Source organism: Rhipicephalus microplus, chromosome 5, assembly GCF_043290135.1.
Source record: "Rhipicephalus microplus isolate Deutch F79 chromosome 5, USDA_Rmic, whole genome shotgun sequence".
Classification (NCBI taxonomy): Eukaryota; Metazoa; Arthropoda; class Arachnida; order Ixodida; family Ixodidae; genus Rhipicephalus; species Rhipicephalus microplus.
Genome location: NC_134704.1, coordinates 1,168,994 through 1,185,469, shown reverse-complemented (window position 1 = coordinate 1,185,469; position 16,476 = coordinate 1,168,994). Strand labels below are relative to the sequence as shown.

General features: G+C 44.4%; 1 protein-coding gene across 6 annotated transcripts in view; it reads right to left on the bottom strand.

The window, feature by feature from the left end:
- The window catches only part of LOC119174040 (intermembrane lipid transfer protein VPS13A), a 1,344,268-nt gene that overhangs the window by 990,248 nt on the left and 337,544 nt on the right, over positions 1-16,476 (bottom strand). For all 6 annotated transcript variants that reach the window (XM_075894208.1, XM_075894209.1, XM_075894213.1 and 3 more), the window contains one exon: positions 1,130-1,274. In XM_075894208.1, coding sequence (XP_075750323.1) covers positions 1,130-1,274 — 145 coding nt within the window. The remainder of the gene's footprint in view (positions 1-1,129; positions 1,275-16,476) is intronic.

Sequence of the window (16,476 nt, the reverse complement as noted above, 5' to 3'; positions counted from 1 at the left end):
ACTGGCAGCTGACAACTACATCGCCGCACGTGACCCGTGTTCTTATCTCATAACAGCTTTCGCTGTAAAAAAGACAAAAGATATGGCTCATAAAAACATAAAGGCACTGCCTGGTTTCTTCAATCAGTACTGCATTAAACAAGCTTTTAGAATCGGCTGCAGCACACGCACAGAGTGTCCCAGGTAACTTTAGCCAGCATTTAAAAATACGCCGGCATACGCAATTACCATGCGACCAAATGCATGTTGCTCACTCTTGCCTGTAGTTATTCGGACCATTTTTTGTGTTCTGAAATATTGTTTAATTAGATCTGTTTAATTAACTAACTTTTCAAGAAAGCAAGTTGGATAAAAATTTCAATTAGAATGTTGTAGCTCGGTTTGCAAAAGGTTGACAAAACAGTTTTGAACTTTATACCTGTTAGGGTATTAGTGTTTTTCTGTTTTTTACAAATGCCCGCGAAATACAAAAAAGATACCCATGGCAAACCCGCTCGTGCGTCAGTGCGCACAATAATTCTAGTGCTCCCTAACATTCTGCGTACAAACGACCATAGCATTTTCCTCATTGTGCTGTCTCGGCAGGCCCACAACGATGATGGTGGCTTTATGACGAACACGTTTTGCTATGGGCTACAAAAACGATAATCGCTGTGACTGCTTATTGCTGTCATAAACCGATGCGAGGGAAGCGTGTCATTTGTACGCGGAACGTTAGGAAGCACTAGGATCATTGTGTGCACTGATACGCAAGCTGGTTTGTCACGTGGTATATTTTTGTACTTTGCGGGCATTTATAATTAGCAGAGAACCACAATTACTTGACAGAGATAAAGTTCAAAACTATCTATTTGGATGTTTTTCAAACCGATCTACAACTTTCTCATTAAAACTTTTTATCTATTTTCGTTATTTGAAAAGTTAGCTAATTAAACAGATATAATTAAACAATATTTGAGAACGCGAGAAATAGTCTGAATAATTCCAGGAAACAGTGAGCAACATGCATTTGGTCGTGTCGTAATTGCATGTTCTGGCATATTTTTAAACTCTGGCTAAAGTTACCTGGGACGCCCTGTATATTGAAGATATATGACAAGATTCATTTATGTTCCACACGATGCTTTACCTTGACTAAGTCCACTGTACCACGGATTTCATACTCCATATTTCTGTTGAACAGTGTCACCGCTCGCTTGATGTCAATGTTCAGCTTCATAGGCTCCAAGATCGACTCCTGTGGCTGGGTGCTTCCATCAAGCAAGATGATAGCCCTAAAAAGTAAATGAAAGCGCTTGACAAGTAATAAATAATGCCACTCACTACAGTAGAATCTCGGTTGATGCCAATTTTAAGGTTGCTTCAAATGGACTTCATCATATATAAAATACGCCGTGATTCAGTGTTATACCATGGCTTTCAACCGTAACTGCGGATAATATGAGCGTGCGATTGACCGCTGCATGTGAGCGGCACAATGCGGCTTCTCTGTTGGAGGAAGGCCCATTCAGAATTGGTATCGAAGAGAAGAAATGCAGCAAAACTCACCAGAATTTCCCTCACTTAAGCACCAGAAAGATAGCTGGAAAAGTATGCTGCGAGGCCAGTGTGAAAAAATCGGTCCGAGACCAATTTCGCCGCCACGCAATAGCGGATCGCCCTACTGCCACGGCTCTGACTATATCTGTTGCCCTAGCTCGGATTACTTTACTGCAATGGCTTTGGCTACATCGGATGCGCTAGCTCTCACACCACGTGATGTACCCCAATATCCAATGTAAACAACTACCCATACTTTCAAGATAACGGCCAAGGCGTCGGCTGGTGCGGTGGCTGTCAACGCAATTGCAAACTACCCACGCAGCGTGACTAAGTTCACTGCCTTGAAAAAGACGCGCTCATCAAGAGCCTGCTTTAGATTATGATTGCTGCTAACACTGGAAGTAGAAGAAGCAGCAGCAGCAGCATGTCGGCATTCCCTAACGTGTCTCTATTTCGCACTGCCGGCTGAATCCTTCGCTGCCGCTGCCGGTGCATCCGCTCGTGTCGTTTCTTCTTGAGTATCTCCTGAAACAATGTTCGTAAAAGTGTAAACTGTTTATTTTCAACGCTAAGCATGAATAACTCTAACTAGCTAGAGATTTTAATGCTCAAATAAATTCTCAAGCAGGAAAGACGACGACAGTGGCATGTATACGACAGGCAAAATGAATGTAAACATTTTTAATGAGCGCGGGCATGGTTTTGTCACCACTCTGGCATTTTTGCTTGAATTCTCGAGGGTGAATTCTCTTAGACAGATATTTTTCATATCTATTTCATGGCGTGTTATTCCGGCCGCTTAAGCGTCGAAGCGAGTGAGTTTTCAGTAAGTTTTAACATGTTCGCTTCCGTTGATGCCAAGTGTGAATGCGCTAAGGTGCCAGCAGCATGAGTGAGAGATGGTGAAAGCAGGAAAGTTTGAAAGAACATCATGAACTATTTTCAGTGACAAGTAGTTGACACCAATAATGTTCTTGTTCATCTTTATGATCAGCTTTAACTTGTTTTCGTCGCATACGAATTCAGGAGATACGAATATTTTTCGTGCTCCCTTCGAATTCGTATCGAGATTCTGCTGTATTATACTGTGCTGGAGACAGTGTTTAAAATGAGTAAGTAAACTCTCCGCAGTAAACACACTTTCAGACATTATATAATGTACAGTACTTTCAATAAATGAAACTCTGTTAAATGGAACTGCTGTTTAGATGAATCAACTACCACCGATATGATTGGTTTCATCCCTGCACACTGCACCCCTCTTCATCTCTCAGTAAACGCAACACCTTTTAAATGAAACAGATTTTCCCAGTCCGTTCAGGTTCAATTTAATGAAAACCTATGTTACTGGTAATGAAAGACATTCAGCCACAAAAATTATTCTGATCTATAGCAACCAGGGTGCGAAACTATATATAAAAATATGCATTGTGTGGGAACTAGAGCGTGCTTCTGAGAAGACATCTTGCTTTTCTGCTGATCTTTTTTCTCCCTCCCAAATCGGGCACCAGAGCTGGTGGCACAAGTGGCGCTGTTTTCACGTTCAGACAACTCTTTTTGGACAGTGGTAAGGTTCTTTTTTTCTGCCTGCCGATGACCACCACAGTAGTTGTGTTACGCCAAGCCTAACAGTAGGGCCTGGTATTTACGCGTAGTCTTACTAGGCCAAGGGCAGCACCTGCTGAAGGCATGACCATGATTGCTTTTGTGGCCAAACCCAATGGTCATCATCTGTCAGGAGAAAAAGGGCATGAGGCATGTGCTGACTGTCAGCGAGTGGTGATGATGTGCGGAGCCACGGGGAAGTACTCGATAGTGTGCGCCCCTGCCGTGTCCACGTGCACGATTCATCCGCGAAGAGTGTGTGGCACGCAACCCGACTGTAATAGAAGAACTCGGGAGAAAAAACGGCATTGTTTGGAGGAGCGCTGAAAGAAGTAGGTGGAAGAAGCTAGCATTGCATTCACGGCAAGCAGCGAGTGCTTGGATCTGAAGGAAGACGCATGGGCTTGGGAAGTGGCCGTCGACCTGAGTCAGTGACCAGTGAGGCTCCACAGGAGTCTCGCTAGTTATCGAGGAAGTGCTGCTGGTACCGACGCACCAGCAGCATTTCCTCTTCTCGGCTGTACATCAGCCTTCAAACTCTATTCTACAATTCCCAGAGCTCCAGGTTGTCGGTTGGATCAGACGGCAAGAAGCCGAAGCCCGTACAGCTAGGCCTAAACTTTCGAGTCTGACGACGAACCTGTCCGCGCCAGAGTGCTAGCAAGGAAGACAAGCAGCTAAAATGCAGATCAACAATGATAACCATGTGACGTCTCTAAGGACTTCAGCAACCGCAAAGTGAGCCTCTGTTTCAAGCGACAACATAAACAGAAAGGCCAGAGTCATTCACTACTTTTACTGGTCCATAACTTTCTGTCATAACTCTATGGGAGAGCTTTGTGTGCTGCAAGTGTAGGCCACAAGGCAGCACTGCGTCCTCGCCCGGGGCATCGGGCAGGCGGCAGCTGCATACCGTGGCATGCCACAGTGCGTTTTTTATCCTATATTTGGTGTTGTGTGTGTTGGGCCTGAAGATCAAAAAGGATGCCTGAATTGACGGGTCAATTCCACGCCGAAATCGCGACCACACTTCAAACAAAGAAAACACATAAACAGGACGAGGGCTCACTTGCAACTGTTTATTCTTTAAGGAAACAGGCTCATATGAGTCCACTTCTTGTCAACGCATGCAAAACGTGTTTGCGCCATTATCTACCGATTGCACTACCGTGCTTCTGATTCATACAGGATGAGTGAAGTTTGGCTTACACCTATAACATGATTACGTAGACGATGCCTCAAGCATGTTGCACACGCACCGACAAGAAGTTGGTTTATATTAGCCTATTCACTCAAGGAATAAATGCAGTCAAACTTTATTATTTCGAACACGCTTAATTCAAACTTCCGGTTAATTCGAACTCATAATGAGGTCCCGTCAAAGCTATGTGTATTCCAATGGGCAAAAACGCCCGGTCATTCGAAGTGCAAGCACTTGCGACGAACAATTCGAACATACCGCGCTCCGAAAATGCTCTCAGCACACCAGCCAATCCCGCGGCGGCACCTGCGACACCTCAACGCTGAGCGCAAAGGAAATGAAAAGGAAAGAAAAAACTGCAGTGGAATGTTTGCTCTCTCTCAAATGTCGATCTGCGAAGTGCCCGTGTCACGCTTCTCCCTTTTTCGTCCCTGCCACGTAAAGACCCTTCTCCTTCCAACGCCGCACGCGAAGAGAAAGAGAAAAAAAAAGCTGTCGCTGGGTTCAATGAATGTGTGGTGGAAGGAAAGGAAAAAGGCACTATCTTCTGCAGCCTTTGTCGGTTGCGGGAGTACAGCTCTGTGCCTTGAGGTGGGGGGCAAGGGGTCTCTCACGTGCTCGTGCCACGCTTCCCCCTTTTTACCCATCCCTGCCTCGTAACCGTTCTTCTTTCAACGACGCGCACGAAGAGAGCAAAAAAAAGTTGCCGTGGAGCGTTGGTTTTCTCTCAAATGCTGATCTGCTTCTATCCGTGTGGAGATGATCCTCCTTTCTCGTCACGTACTGGCCATGCTGCGGCTGCGTAGCGGAGAGTGGGAGGCTCTGCTACGCAGCAGTCTTTGTTATCATCGTCTTTAGAAAGTGTCGGCGCTGGACATTTCTGCGCGCTGCGTGGAAAACTGATTGACTCGCTGCAAGGCAAACATGTGCAGACATGCATCAATGATTACTTCAATTAATAATGGATGCCCTGTGATTCGTTAATAAATGTAAGTCTTCTGAAACTTCCCCCTCGTGTGTTAGCTCAATGCACATGCCCCACTGCATGGAGAGCCCTTCGTTTATTTAGCTTTCATTAATTCGAACTTCTTTTAATTCAAACAAATTTTCGGGCCCCTTCGAGTTCAAATTATCGAGCTTTGACTGTAGGTGCAAGTGAGTGCAAGTCCTCTTTATGAGTTTTCTTCGTTTGCAGGGTGGTCGTGAAATCGGCACGAAATCGACTATTGAATTCACACATGCATCAACTAGCCCAACAGCTAGTTCTACTAGAGAAAAGAATGGCACATACATGCTTTGTACCTGGGTGTTGATACGGTTACCAAGAAATTGACGAAAAATGTGTCTATGTACAGGCTACCTAGACAGAAATTGGCGGGAAAAGTGGAAGCGTGCTATACCGTTACAAGAAACTGGTGGCTTCACATTTGATTGCCCGCAAGTGCAGGTGCAAAAGTACTTCAATGAGAGTGAGATCGTTCGGGTGAATCAGTGGCTAATTGGAGGAGTTGTGATGAAGACGCTACTCGATGTTCTGAAACTTTCGCTGCATGCTGTGCTGAAGATATTCAACAGCCACTCGGCGCATTTGTTTAGTGCAAAAAGGTGCAGAGCTCGTCTGCCTTCCAAGCTCGGTGAGTGAAATGTTCGCCGTTTCCTTTTATACAGGCACTGAGATGGCTAAAAGTGTAGAGGAGACATGCCAAACAGACAGAGCTACATGCAGCTCCTCACACGTTGAAAAATGCAAAGCTACATTCGTTGCTTGCAACAGAAACTTCAGCACTACCAATTGAAGTTTGCTAGGGTGACAGTGCAAGAAAAAATGCACCAAAAAGCTGCAGAAAACTTGAGTAAGCTATAAATGCGTGAAAAGTTCATTTTTTGTGTTAATGCGTCATGAGCACAAGAAGATAATTTTTTGCGTCACATGTTGACACCACCGGCATGACATGCAGTGAATAAATCTTCAGATTTGATGAGGCACGTATGTTTTTTGCTTTCACAGCAAAAACACTAAAGAAGGGCAGGTTAACACAGCATGAGTAAGCTACCGAGCAGCATAAAGGACTGGGAAACTACACAGCATGACTAACCGAACTTTAAATGTGCTACGGCATCATAGTGATAGATCATGCAAAACAAAACACAAAAACCCGGCAAAAGCCGTACGGAGTATTGCTTGATCCTCGTCAATTGCTAAATTCAAAGCTCTGATTAATTCAAACGGGGTGTTGGTTCAATAAACGTGAAGCTATTTTAGGACATCTTTGTATATAAAAACTGGACGTATATGAAGCCTGAATGTTTACCACTGTAAAAATTGTGGTAGTAAGCCGATTCTGAATAAATGTGCTGTCATGGGGCACTATAACGAGCAGCATGAACGCGAGATTAGCAAAGCATTCCACACTTAACAGCACAATGTTTTTTGTGTTAGTGTACCCTCTATTTCATCTCATGGCTGTGAATTTATATGTCTGGGGCCTACTGATATCACTGGGTGAGGATAATGTTTGCTATGTGGCCATTATCACATGTATGTATAAACAAAAAGAAGTTATGGAACTACGCCAAAGAGCACCACAAAGCAGGCGATAAAATTAGCCTATGTTATGATTCCTTGATTTTTTACAACAAAAAACTCGTTCATGATGAAGCATAAGGTTCGGTCATACCATCAGGCTGACAAAGAAGCAGCAGTGCCAAACTGACAGTGCTACTTGTGAATTGCAGAAGTATTGCAATAAGATGGACGATTTCGCTACTCTTATTAATATGACTAATGGTACTGTTGTACTTTCATCGGAATCATGGTTGAACAGCAAAATTAGTGACAGTGAAATCTTTACCACTAATTATTGGAGGGATAGGGACACACATGGTAGATGTGTTTTTATATTGGCGAAATGGGAAATTAATTTCGACATTTTAGAAATGGAAACAGAAACAATTGAATGAATGTGGATGAAACTAGCTTGCAAAATGGAAAGACTGTGTCAGTTTGTTTCTTTTATAGACAGCCGAGTAGTCAGGTTGAAGTGATGAATGACTTGATTGAAGAATTTGAGACAGTGGTGATGACATAATACTGAATGGTGATTTTAACTTGCTTGAAATTGACTGGCATCAACGAAACAATGATTCTCGCATTATTAGCGGCTCATGCAAAGAATTGTTAAAGATCAGTAACAGCTACTCGCTTAACCAACTTTTATGGCAGCATACAAAAGGAAATAATATGCCTGATTTATTACTCACTGATTTACCTGATCAGGACCAGCAAATGATAGTGTTACACAGTATTAGTGACCATAGCGCTGTGCTTTGTGAGTTGAACTTGCATCATATTAAATTACAGATGCTAGAGCAAGACGAATATACAGTTATAAAAAGGTGAACACTGAAAAGATAACCGAAGCATGTGACCAGTACTACGACATTTTCGAGATACTGTCAGATACATTTGATGTAGATGATCTGTGGGAGTTATTTCAATGTAGACTGTTTGAATTATGTCATGTACCTTCATGGTTAATGTCAATGCGACGCAGCAAAAGTAAACCCTCATTTACCATAGATATGCAAAGATTAACTTGCTAGCAGCAGCATGTGTACCATATATTTAAAACAAACCGATTGCAAAAGAAAAATTACTAATTCTTACAGCAAAATTGAATGACGCTGTAAAAAAGGCAAAGGCCAATTACTTTGAAACTCTACAAAGGAGCATAAAAAATCACCCAAAGTAACTGTGACAAGTTTTCAAAATAAATGTAAAAGACCATGTAATCATACCGGCTATTGATTACAATGGCACATTTGTGCATAACGATTGGAAGAAAGCTGAATGCCTTATTTCTCTTTTTTTTTATGTTGGTCTCCTCCAGGCATGCGCATACACTCGGTAAGGTTCCAAAAAAACTTTGTGGCATTCCTATGAGCAAGGTCGAATTGAGTTTGCACGAAATGGAAGCCTTCCCACAAAAGCTAATGATTGAACTTAGGTGCACACCCAGTATTTAAATATTTGTCTACTTTTCAGTAAATTCACATATGAAGATTGCTTGCCTTCCGATTGGAAAAAGGCACATACTGTACCGATTCACAGATCTTATTTGTGTAAATTGGTTTCAAACTATCGTCCTGTGTCGTTAATCAGTACGGTATATAAAGTGATGAAACTTGTACTCATCTCAAGCATATTGAAGCATGTAAATGACAATTCCTGAATAAAGAATGCCAGAATTATTTCCGCTCTGGACTTCCCTGTGTCACACAACTAACAGATTTGACTCATGACCTGTCAAGTGCATTGGACAGAGGTGAAAATATTGACTGCATAGTTCTTAATTTCCAGAAAGCTTTCAATGTTGTACATCATAATGTTCTAATTGAAAAACCATCATGGTGTTGTAGCAACAATTCTGTGATATCATGTATTAAATATTATTTGGTTTAAACACTTAGGAATTATAATTAATGGTGAAAAATCCAGTGAGGCTGACGTTACCTCAGGAGTGCCGCAAGGGCTGGTACTTGGCCGCTTGCTCTTTTCGATTTATGTGAAGACATTAGTGATAATATTGTTATGCACCAAGAGCCGTAAAGACAAGACAGGAATAGCGGGGCAGAAAGACGCGAGCGTGTATCTTCAAACGAAGTGCTAACACACTCTTCTTTGTTCTCTTTGCCCTTTAGGGCTTGCTAGGGCTTGCCAGCTCACAACTCTAGGTGGCATTATTCCACCTACCATTAGAGCATCGACTCGATACTCTTACACAAGGAGACAGCAGGGACCATAAGTGAAAAAAAAAAAAAGAAGAAACGATACTTATAGTGCACAGGGCTTATGCAGGTTAAAAAAAAATGTCTGTGGTTGGTCATAAGAAAAAAAAAACATTAACACAGATCAAAATTCGTTCGCGACCCAACGGACAACGTAAAAAAAAGAAAATGTTTGCTGCTCGGACACAATAGGGCGAGTATCACCGCGTAAAATAAGGTTTTAGGCGGACAACAAGTACAATCTCTGTTTGTGGTGAGTGGCGCTGGGTCTTTGCCGAGCTTCCATCTGGAATAACTTCATAGTTTACCTCGCTCAACCGCCCTAATACTTTGTAAGGTCCGAAGTACTTGCTCAGAAGTTTCTCGCTGAGACCTCGCCGTCTAACAGGAGTCCAAACCCATACTTGGTCGCCAGGTTCATAGGTGACTTGTCGATGATGGATAATGTACCTTCGGGCGTCTTCACATTGCTGCGATTTTATGTGCACGCGAGCTAGTTGACGTGCTTCCTCTGCACGCTGAATGTAATCCTCAACATCAGGAGTTAGCAGCTCGTGCTGGTCGATGTCACAAGGAATCATGGTGTCTAGCATGGTTTGCACGTCTCGACCGTAAACGAGGTGGAAGGGTGCAAACCTTATCGTTTCCTGGGTTGCGGTGTTGTACGCAAATGTTACGTACGGCAGGATCTCGCCCCACGTTTTATGCCGCACATCTACGTACATAGAAATCATGTCTGCCAGCATTTTGTTTAGCCTTTCTGTCAAGCTGTTACTCTGGGGGTGGTATACGGATGTCTTACGGTGGTTCGTGTAACTGAGCTTGAATATGTCGTCCAACGGCTTTGCCGTAAACGCTGTCCCTCGGTCAGTGATGATGAATGATGGGGCACCGTGACGAAGCACAATGTGGTGCATCAAAAACTGGGCGACTTCACATGTTGTACCGCGTGGCAGTGGCTTCATCTCAGCGTAACGGGTTGAGTAATCAGTTGCGACAATGATCCACTTGTTTCCGGAGTGAGACAAAGGAAACGGCCAAAGGAGGTCCATCCCAACCTGGTCAAATGGCGTACGCGGTGGGTCGATGGGTTGTAGGAGGCCTGCAGGCTTTACAGGTGGTGACTTGCGACGCTGACATTCGCGACATCCTTTCATGTAGCGTTTGACACAAGCTGCGAGTTTTGGCCAGAAATATAGCTGTCGTACCCAGCCAAGCGTCCATGAATATCCCAGATGGCCGGATGTCGGCTCATCGTGGCATGCTAATAGGATGTCATCACGAATGTCTTGAGCAATGACTAGAAGATAAGATCTGGGATAAGATCTGCTGCTAACACCGGTGTTTTTCTTGAATATTATGCCATGTCGTAAGCAAAATGACGGCAACGTACAGGAAAGTGCACAAGGAAAGACGCGGTGCTGCCTTTTAAATGATCGGTGATGGGCCTTAACTAGGGGTCCCCTCGTTGCTTACTGAGGAAGTCTGCCCCATTGAGAGTCCCCAGGAAGGCACTATCTATCGTCTTCTACAGCTGTATGGTCGGATTCCAGAGGTGCTCGTGATAGCGTGCCGGCGTCTTCATGCTTTCTACTCGACTTGTATACAATGATGACATCAAACTACTGAAGTCGCAGACTCCATCATGCTAATTGCCCAGAGGGGTCTCGGAGATTAGCCAACCAATATAAAGGGTGGTGACCAGTCACAACATTAAATGAGTGCCCATAGAGATAAGGCCTGAACTTTGTAATCGCCCATATTACCGCGAGACATTTCTTCTCTGGCGTTGAATAGTTGGTTTCGGCATACAATAGTGTGCGGCTCGCATAGGCAATCACACATTCGATACCATCTTGTGTTTGCACCAACACAGCTCCGAGATCAATGTTGCTTGCGTCAGTGAGCACCTCTGTGTCAGCGTCCTCATCGAAATGACGAAGTACAGGAGGGGAAGACAATCGATGTTGCAGTTTTGAAAAGGAAGTCGCTTGTTCGTCAGTCCACAGAAATGGGGTGTCGTCACGCATAAGTCTGATGAGCAGCTTCACAATCTTAGATAAATTTTCAATTAGGCGGCGATAGTATGCGCAGAGCCCCAAAAATCGTCGAAGACTTTTCTTGTCCGTCGGAGCTTAAAAAGCGGCCACAGCAGCAGTCTTCTTGGGATCGGGCCAAACGCCTGCAGCGCTCGCAACGTGAACAAGGAACTTCAGTTCTTTGTAGCCGAAATGGCACTTCTCAGGCTTGATGGGTAAGGTCAGCAAATTGTATAGCTTCAAGAACACTCCGAAGGCAACAAAGGTGCTCTTCAATCGTTCTTAAAGAGACGACATGATCTAGATAGACGAGGCAACTTTTCCACTTGAGGTCAGCGAGAACTGTATCCATCATTCGTTAGAATGTGGTCGGAGCAGAACAGAGGCTGTATGGGAGCACTCTGAATTCATAAAGACCGTCAGGAGTTACAAAAGCCGTTTTTTCGTGGTCACATTCATCGACTTCAATTTGCCAATAACCACTTTTGAGGTCGATTGAGGAAAATTACTTTGCTCGCTTCAGCCTGTCAAAAGAATCGTCCACTCAAGGCAATGGGTACACGTCTCTCTATGTGACGTTATTCAGCTTCCTATAATCGACACAAAAGCGAAGTGTACCATCTTTCTTCTTTACAAGGACCACTGGCGATGACCATGGGCTGCTTGATGGCTGTATTACACCATCTTGAAGCATTTCCTTCACTTTCTTTTGAATCGCGCGTTGTTCGGTTGGTGAAACGCAGCATGGCTGTTGCCGTATAGAATGCGCGTCGCCGTAGGTGATAATACGGTGTTTGGTAATCGATGTCTGACGGATTCTCGATGAACATGCAAAACAGGCTTGGAATTCTATCAACAGGTCGTTAAGCCTTCCTTCGTTTTTGTCAGAAAGCATTGGATTTATGTTGGCACACCGAAGAGGTGCTACGGCATTATCGGTTGCCTCGAAAGCAAAACACTCAGTCACATTGGTTACTGGGTAGGCATGCGCGATGACAGTAGCAGGGAAAAGGTGTCCGTGCTCGTAGCTAAAGTTTGTAACAAGAACCTCGCAGTGGTCAGCCTGGAGGTCTACTAGGCTTCATGCTATGCAGGCACCTTGGAAAAAGAGTAAGGATTGATTGCTCACCACCACCATTTCACCGTGTGCTGATTTGTTACACGCCACTTGAATTATAACACTTGAGTGTGGTGGTATTGTCACAGCATTGTCAACTACATGCAGACATACTTTCTCGTGGCTGAGATTATGTTCTGGTGTGGCACTTTTTGTTGAGAACGTGATGAGGCGTTGTCGAATGTCAATGATAGCACCGTGCTCTCTCAGGAAGTCCATGCGAATGATCAGGTCTTGAGAACACTGACGGTGAACACTATAGCTGACAACAAAGGTAGAACTACGAATCTGTATACGTGCTGTGCAAACGCCGAGTGGCGTGACGATGTGCCCGCCAGCAGTACTAATTGGCCTGAGATTCCAAGGCATCATCACTTTCTTCAGGAGGGCATGTTTTTCACTTATTATAAAAAAATCCGCACCCGCGTCAACCAAAGCACTGACTTTGCGACCATCAAGCAGCACTGGAACGTCCAATGAAATCTTTGCGGAATCAGCTGGTGTCGTCACCGTCGGGGAATCGTCAGTTTGAGGAAGCGTCGCTAGGAGGCCTAAGCTCAAGGCCTCCAGTATGAGTGGCCTCGCCCCCGAAGGTCACTGTGGTTAGTTTTCCCGGCGAGGACTGAATGACCGATCCTGCGCCACGCTCGAATAGATACAGCAATTAGGAGAAAATCCTCGCGGTGATGGGCAGCGTGACTGGTGCAAGGATGACAAAGTTCCGCGCTGCTGAGCCACATACTCTTCAATTTCAGGGGGCCACTGACCAATCCTGGGTGGCGGTGAGTTCGTTGAAAATCCACGTAGTCCAAGTTGACGGTAAAAATACTGTCGGTACAGATTCCCAGCTTCGCCACAGTGAAAGCAGAGAAAAGGTCGATCTGGCGCATGCCAGACGTCCGATTTCCGCGAGATCAGGCGAGGTGCACTGTAATAAGACGGGGCTTGGACCGTCTGCAGCATGGCTGGGGCCACGGTGGGATGCGGAATCGCAGGTGTTACAGGTTGCCACAAAGCTTGAGCATACGACATGGGAAGGAAGTCACTGGGTGGTTGATAATTCTGCATGAAAGGCGGTTCTCTGAAGGCATGCTGGACTTCATCTTGGACAATGCTGGACGAGGAGATAGTGGGCTGCAAGGACACTGACAGCTTCTGGAGTTCTTCAGGAATGACTGAGCGTATGAGCTCTCGAAAGAAATCCAGTTGGCCACCGAAAGCTCCCAAGTAGTTCGTAGTTGAAGCATTAACATGCCGTTCATATACGGGGCCCGGTGCCTGAGAGCGCTTTTGATGGTGACGGCTTCTGTGAGAAATTCTGACACAGTCTTGGGCGGACTGCGCACAAGCCCACCGAAAAGCTGCTCTTTCGCCCCGCGCATGAGGTACCGTACCTTCTTTCTTTTTTTCTGGCATGCCGCGGTCAGCTCGGTAGAAAAGACGCGTCATGTCCTTGACATACATCGCAACCCCTTCGTTCGGCAGTTGATTTGCAGTCGTTCTACTGCAGATCGTGCTCAGCTCTCTCCCGACGGTCAGGGCTGGCATATGTCCTGAGAAGCTGACGTTTAAAATCTTCCCATGATGTAAGAATACCTGCCCTGTTCTCATACCATACACGTGCGTCGTCCAAAAGACTGAAAAAGACGTGCCACAGTTTGCCTGGGTCGTCCCACTGGTTGTGCACGGCCACGAACTCGTAAAGAACAAGCCAATTTTCGACATCCTCAAGTGCAGTGCCATGAAAGGGATTCGGCGTTTAGGGTGTGAGTAAGGTGCAATAAAGCGGCGTTGTGCCGTTCATACCGATTGGACTGGTGTCGGTAGGGCTGGTTGGAGCTGCCATGTTGTTTGCGAGCAGTCCAAACTTAGGGGATTGCCCTCGGATTCTTCTGCTGGCGCGGTGCACAGGAGTGACCACCGGTACGACGCTTGAGTTCTTGCTATGTGGAGGAGTACGGTGCATAGATTACCCAGCACGTCCACCAGTTTGTCACGCACCAAAAGCCGTAAAGACAAGAGAGGAACATTGGGGCAGAAAGACACGAGCGTGTATCTTTAAACGAAGCGCTAACACGCACTTTTTCATTCTCTTTGCCCTTTTTGCCTCGCTAGGGCTTGCCAGCTCACAACTCTAGGAGGCAATATCGATTATTCTGCACGCATGTCTGCAGATGACTGTGTTGTATAAAGCAATTCATGACAAAAGTGATTGTGCAATTGTGAAAGGTGATATAAATTGGATTAAACAGTGGTGCACAGACTAGAATATGAAACTGAACGTTAAAAAAACTGTAATCATGTTTGTTGAAAATAAAAAAATTTCAACAATTTCAAATTACTAACAACAATGAAACTGCATGAAATTTGGGAGTGTTCTTTACTACCGATTTTTTCATGGACACAACATATTGACTACATTACTGTCAAAGTATCTCGTGTGCTCTAATATCTGAAAAGGAATGCCAAATAATTTATGGTCAATGCAAGGGCTCTACTTTATCTTTCCAATGTAGGATCTGTGCTTGAGTATGTTACGATCTGTGCTTGAGTATGTCAGTACAGTTTGGGATTCCTAGACACAAACAAATATAGACAATCTGGAAAGAATATACTCAAACCTCGATATAACGAAACACGGATATAACAAATTACTGGTTATAACAGAGTACATAAAAAATAGTCTTGCAATAGCTAAAGTGTTAGGAATAAACCTTTATAACGAATTTTCAGATATAACAAATGCAATTTCGTGTAACATGCAAGTTTGTTATGATGACATTTAGGTGTACAAAGTAAAGCAGTGTGGTTTGTTTTTCGGAAATATTTAAGGTAATTTAGTGTATCTGAGGCAAAGAAGTCACAGTCATTCCTCGTTAAATCAAAGTACTAAATATCAAGAAAAAACTTTGAAGTAAACGAATATTTGAGAGAAGCAAAGTTGCGCTAATCGCCAAAAAGAATGAGCGCTGTTAAGAAAAACCACTACTACTTACTGGCTCTTTAGTGGCAGTTTCTAATCTTTATTCTCGTGCAGGTTTCAAAGAGAAAAAAATAACCTCCAAAAATCTTTAATCATCTGTGTCTTGCCACACTGCCATTTTATTTAGCAGAGAAAAACTGCCTAATGCTGATCTGCTTTGCGGTCGTAGCTTCTTGACGCATCCCATCAGTCGATCTTCCCCGCCCCAGCACTCTACTTTATTTCAAAGCAAATTTCTCATCTCAGTAGATGTCAGCACCTCTTGAGGTAGTTCGTCATCACCTTCATTTTCGCCGTCCCCTACGTTAGAGGCCATTTGAACAATTTTGGCGTCTATCATTTCTCCAGTTATCACCACATTCCGTTCACCCAGCACGTACTTCAGAAAAGTCACCTCATTTTTGGTGGCACCATTGCCTGTAAGCTGGTAAACTTCTTCACAAAGTTCCTCACACTCTCTGAAGTCATCTGTCTCAACCATCTCTGCTTCTAGCAAACTAGGGGCATGTGAAAACCCAGCATGTGCGAAGTAGTAGGCGATAGTCGCTGCGCGAACTTGCTGCCAAGCACTGCTGAGAAAGTGTACTGCTCACAGCCGGTGAATTTCTTAGCCTATGCCGTTTCCACAAGACAACAAAGTTCTGTGAAGAAGTCTCTCTCGGTAGAATTTGTGAGCCACTTCGATGACACAATGGCACAGATGAAGCACAGATGTTTCATTTGTAGGCAAAACACAACTATCACTACCTGCAAATTCTCTATTTTGCCGTGGCCTGGGCAGATGTTGACAATTAAAAAGACTTTTATGTTTTTTTGGCCATCTTGTTATCTATAGCGCGAACGTACTGTTTCAAAAGAGTAGCAGTCATCTACGCTGCTCTATTTGTGCGATAGATATTGCCATTCAGCAGTCACACGTTTCTAAAACACCTAGGCACTTCTTTGCCAATTAAAAGTAACAGCAGCTTCTCTCCACCTGTGACAGTTCTTCGAAAAGGAAAGTGACTCTGTCGTTCCATTGTTTCACTCCCGAGCACGTTCTACCCTTCAATGTGAAGGTGCGCCTTGGCAACATTTTATAAAAAATGTGCTGCATCATCAAGGTTGAAAATGTCGCTATTGGCATAACTCTCCCGCAACTCCATGAGCCGGCTTGCATCAATTGTCTGCAGTGGCTGCGTCAACAGTGCTGCTCGCGCTG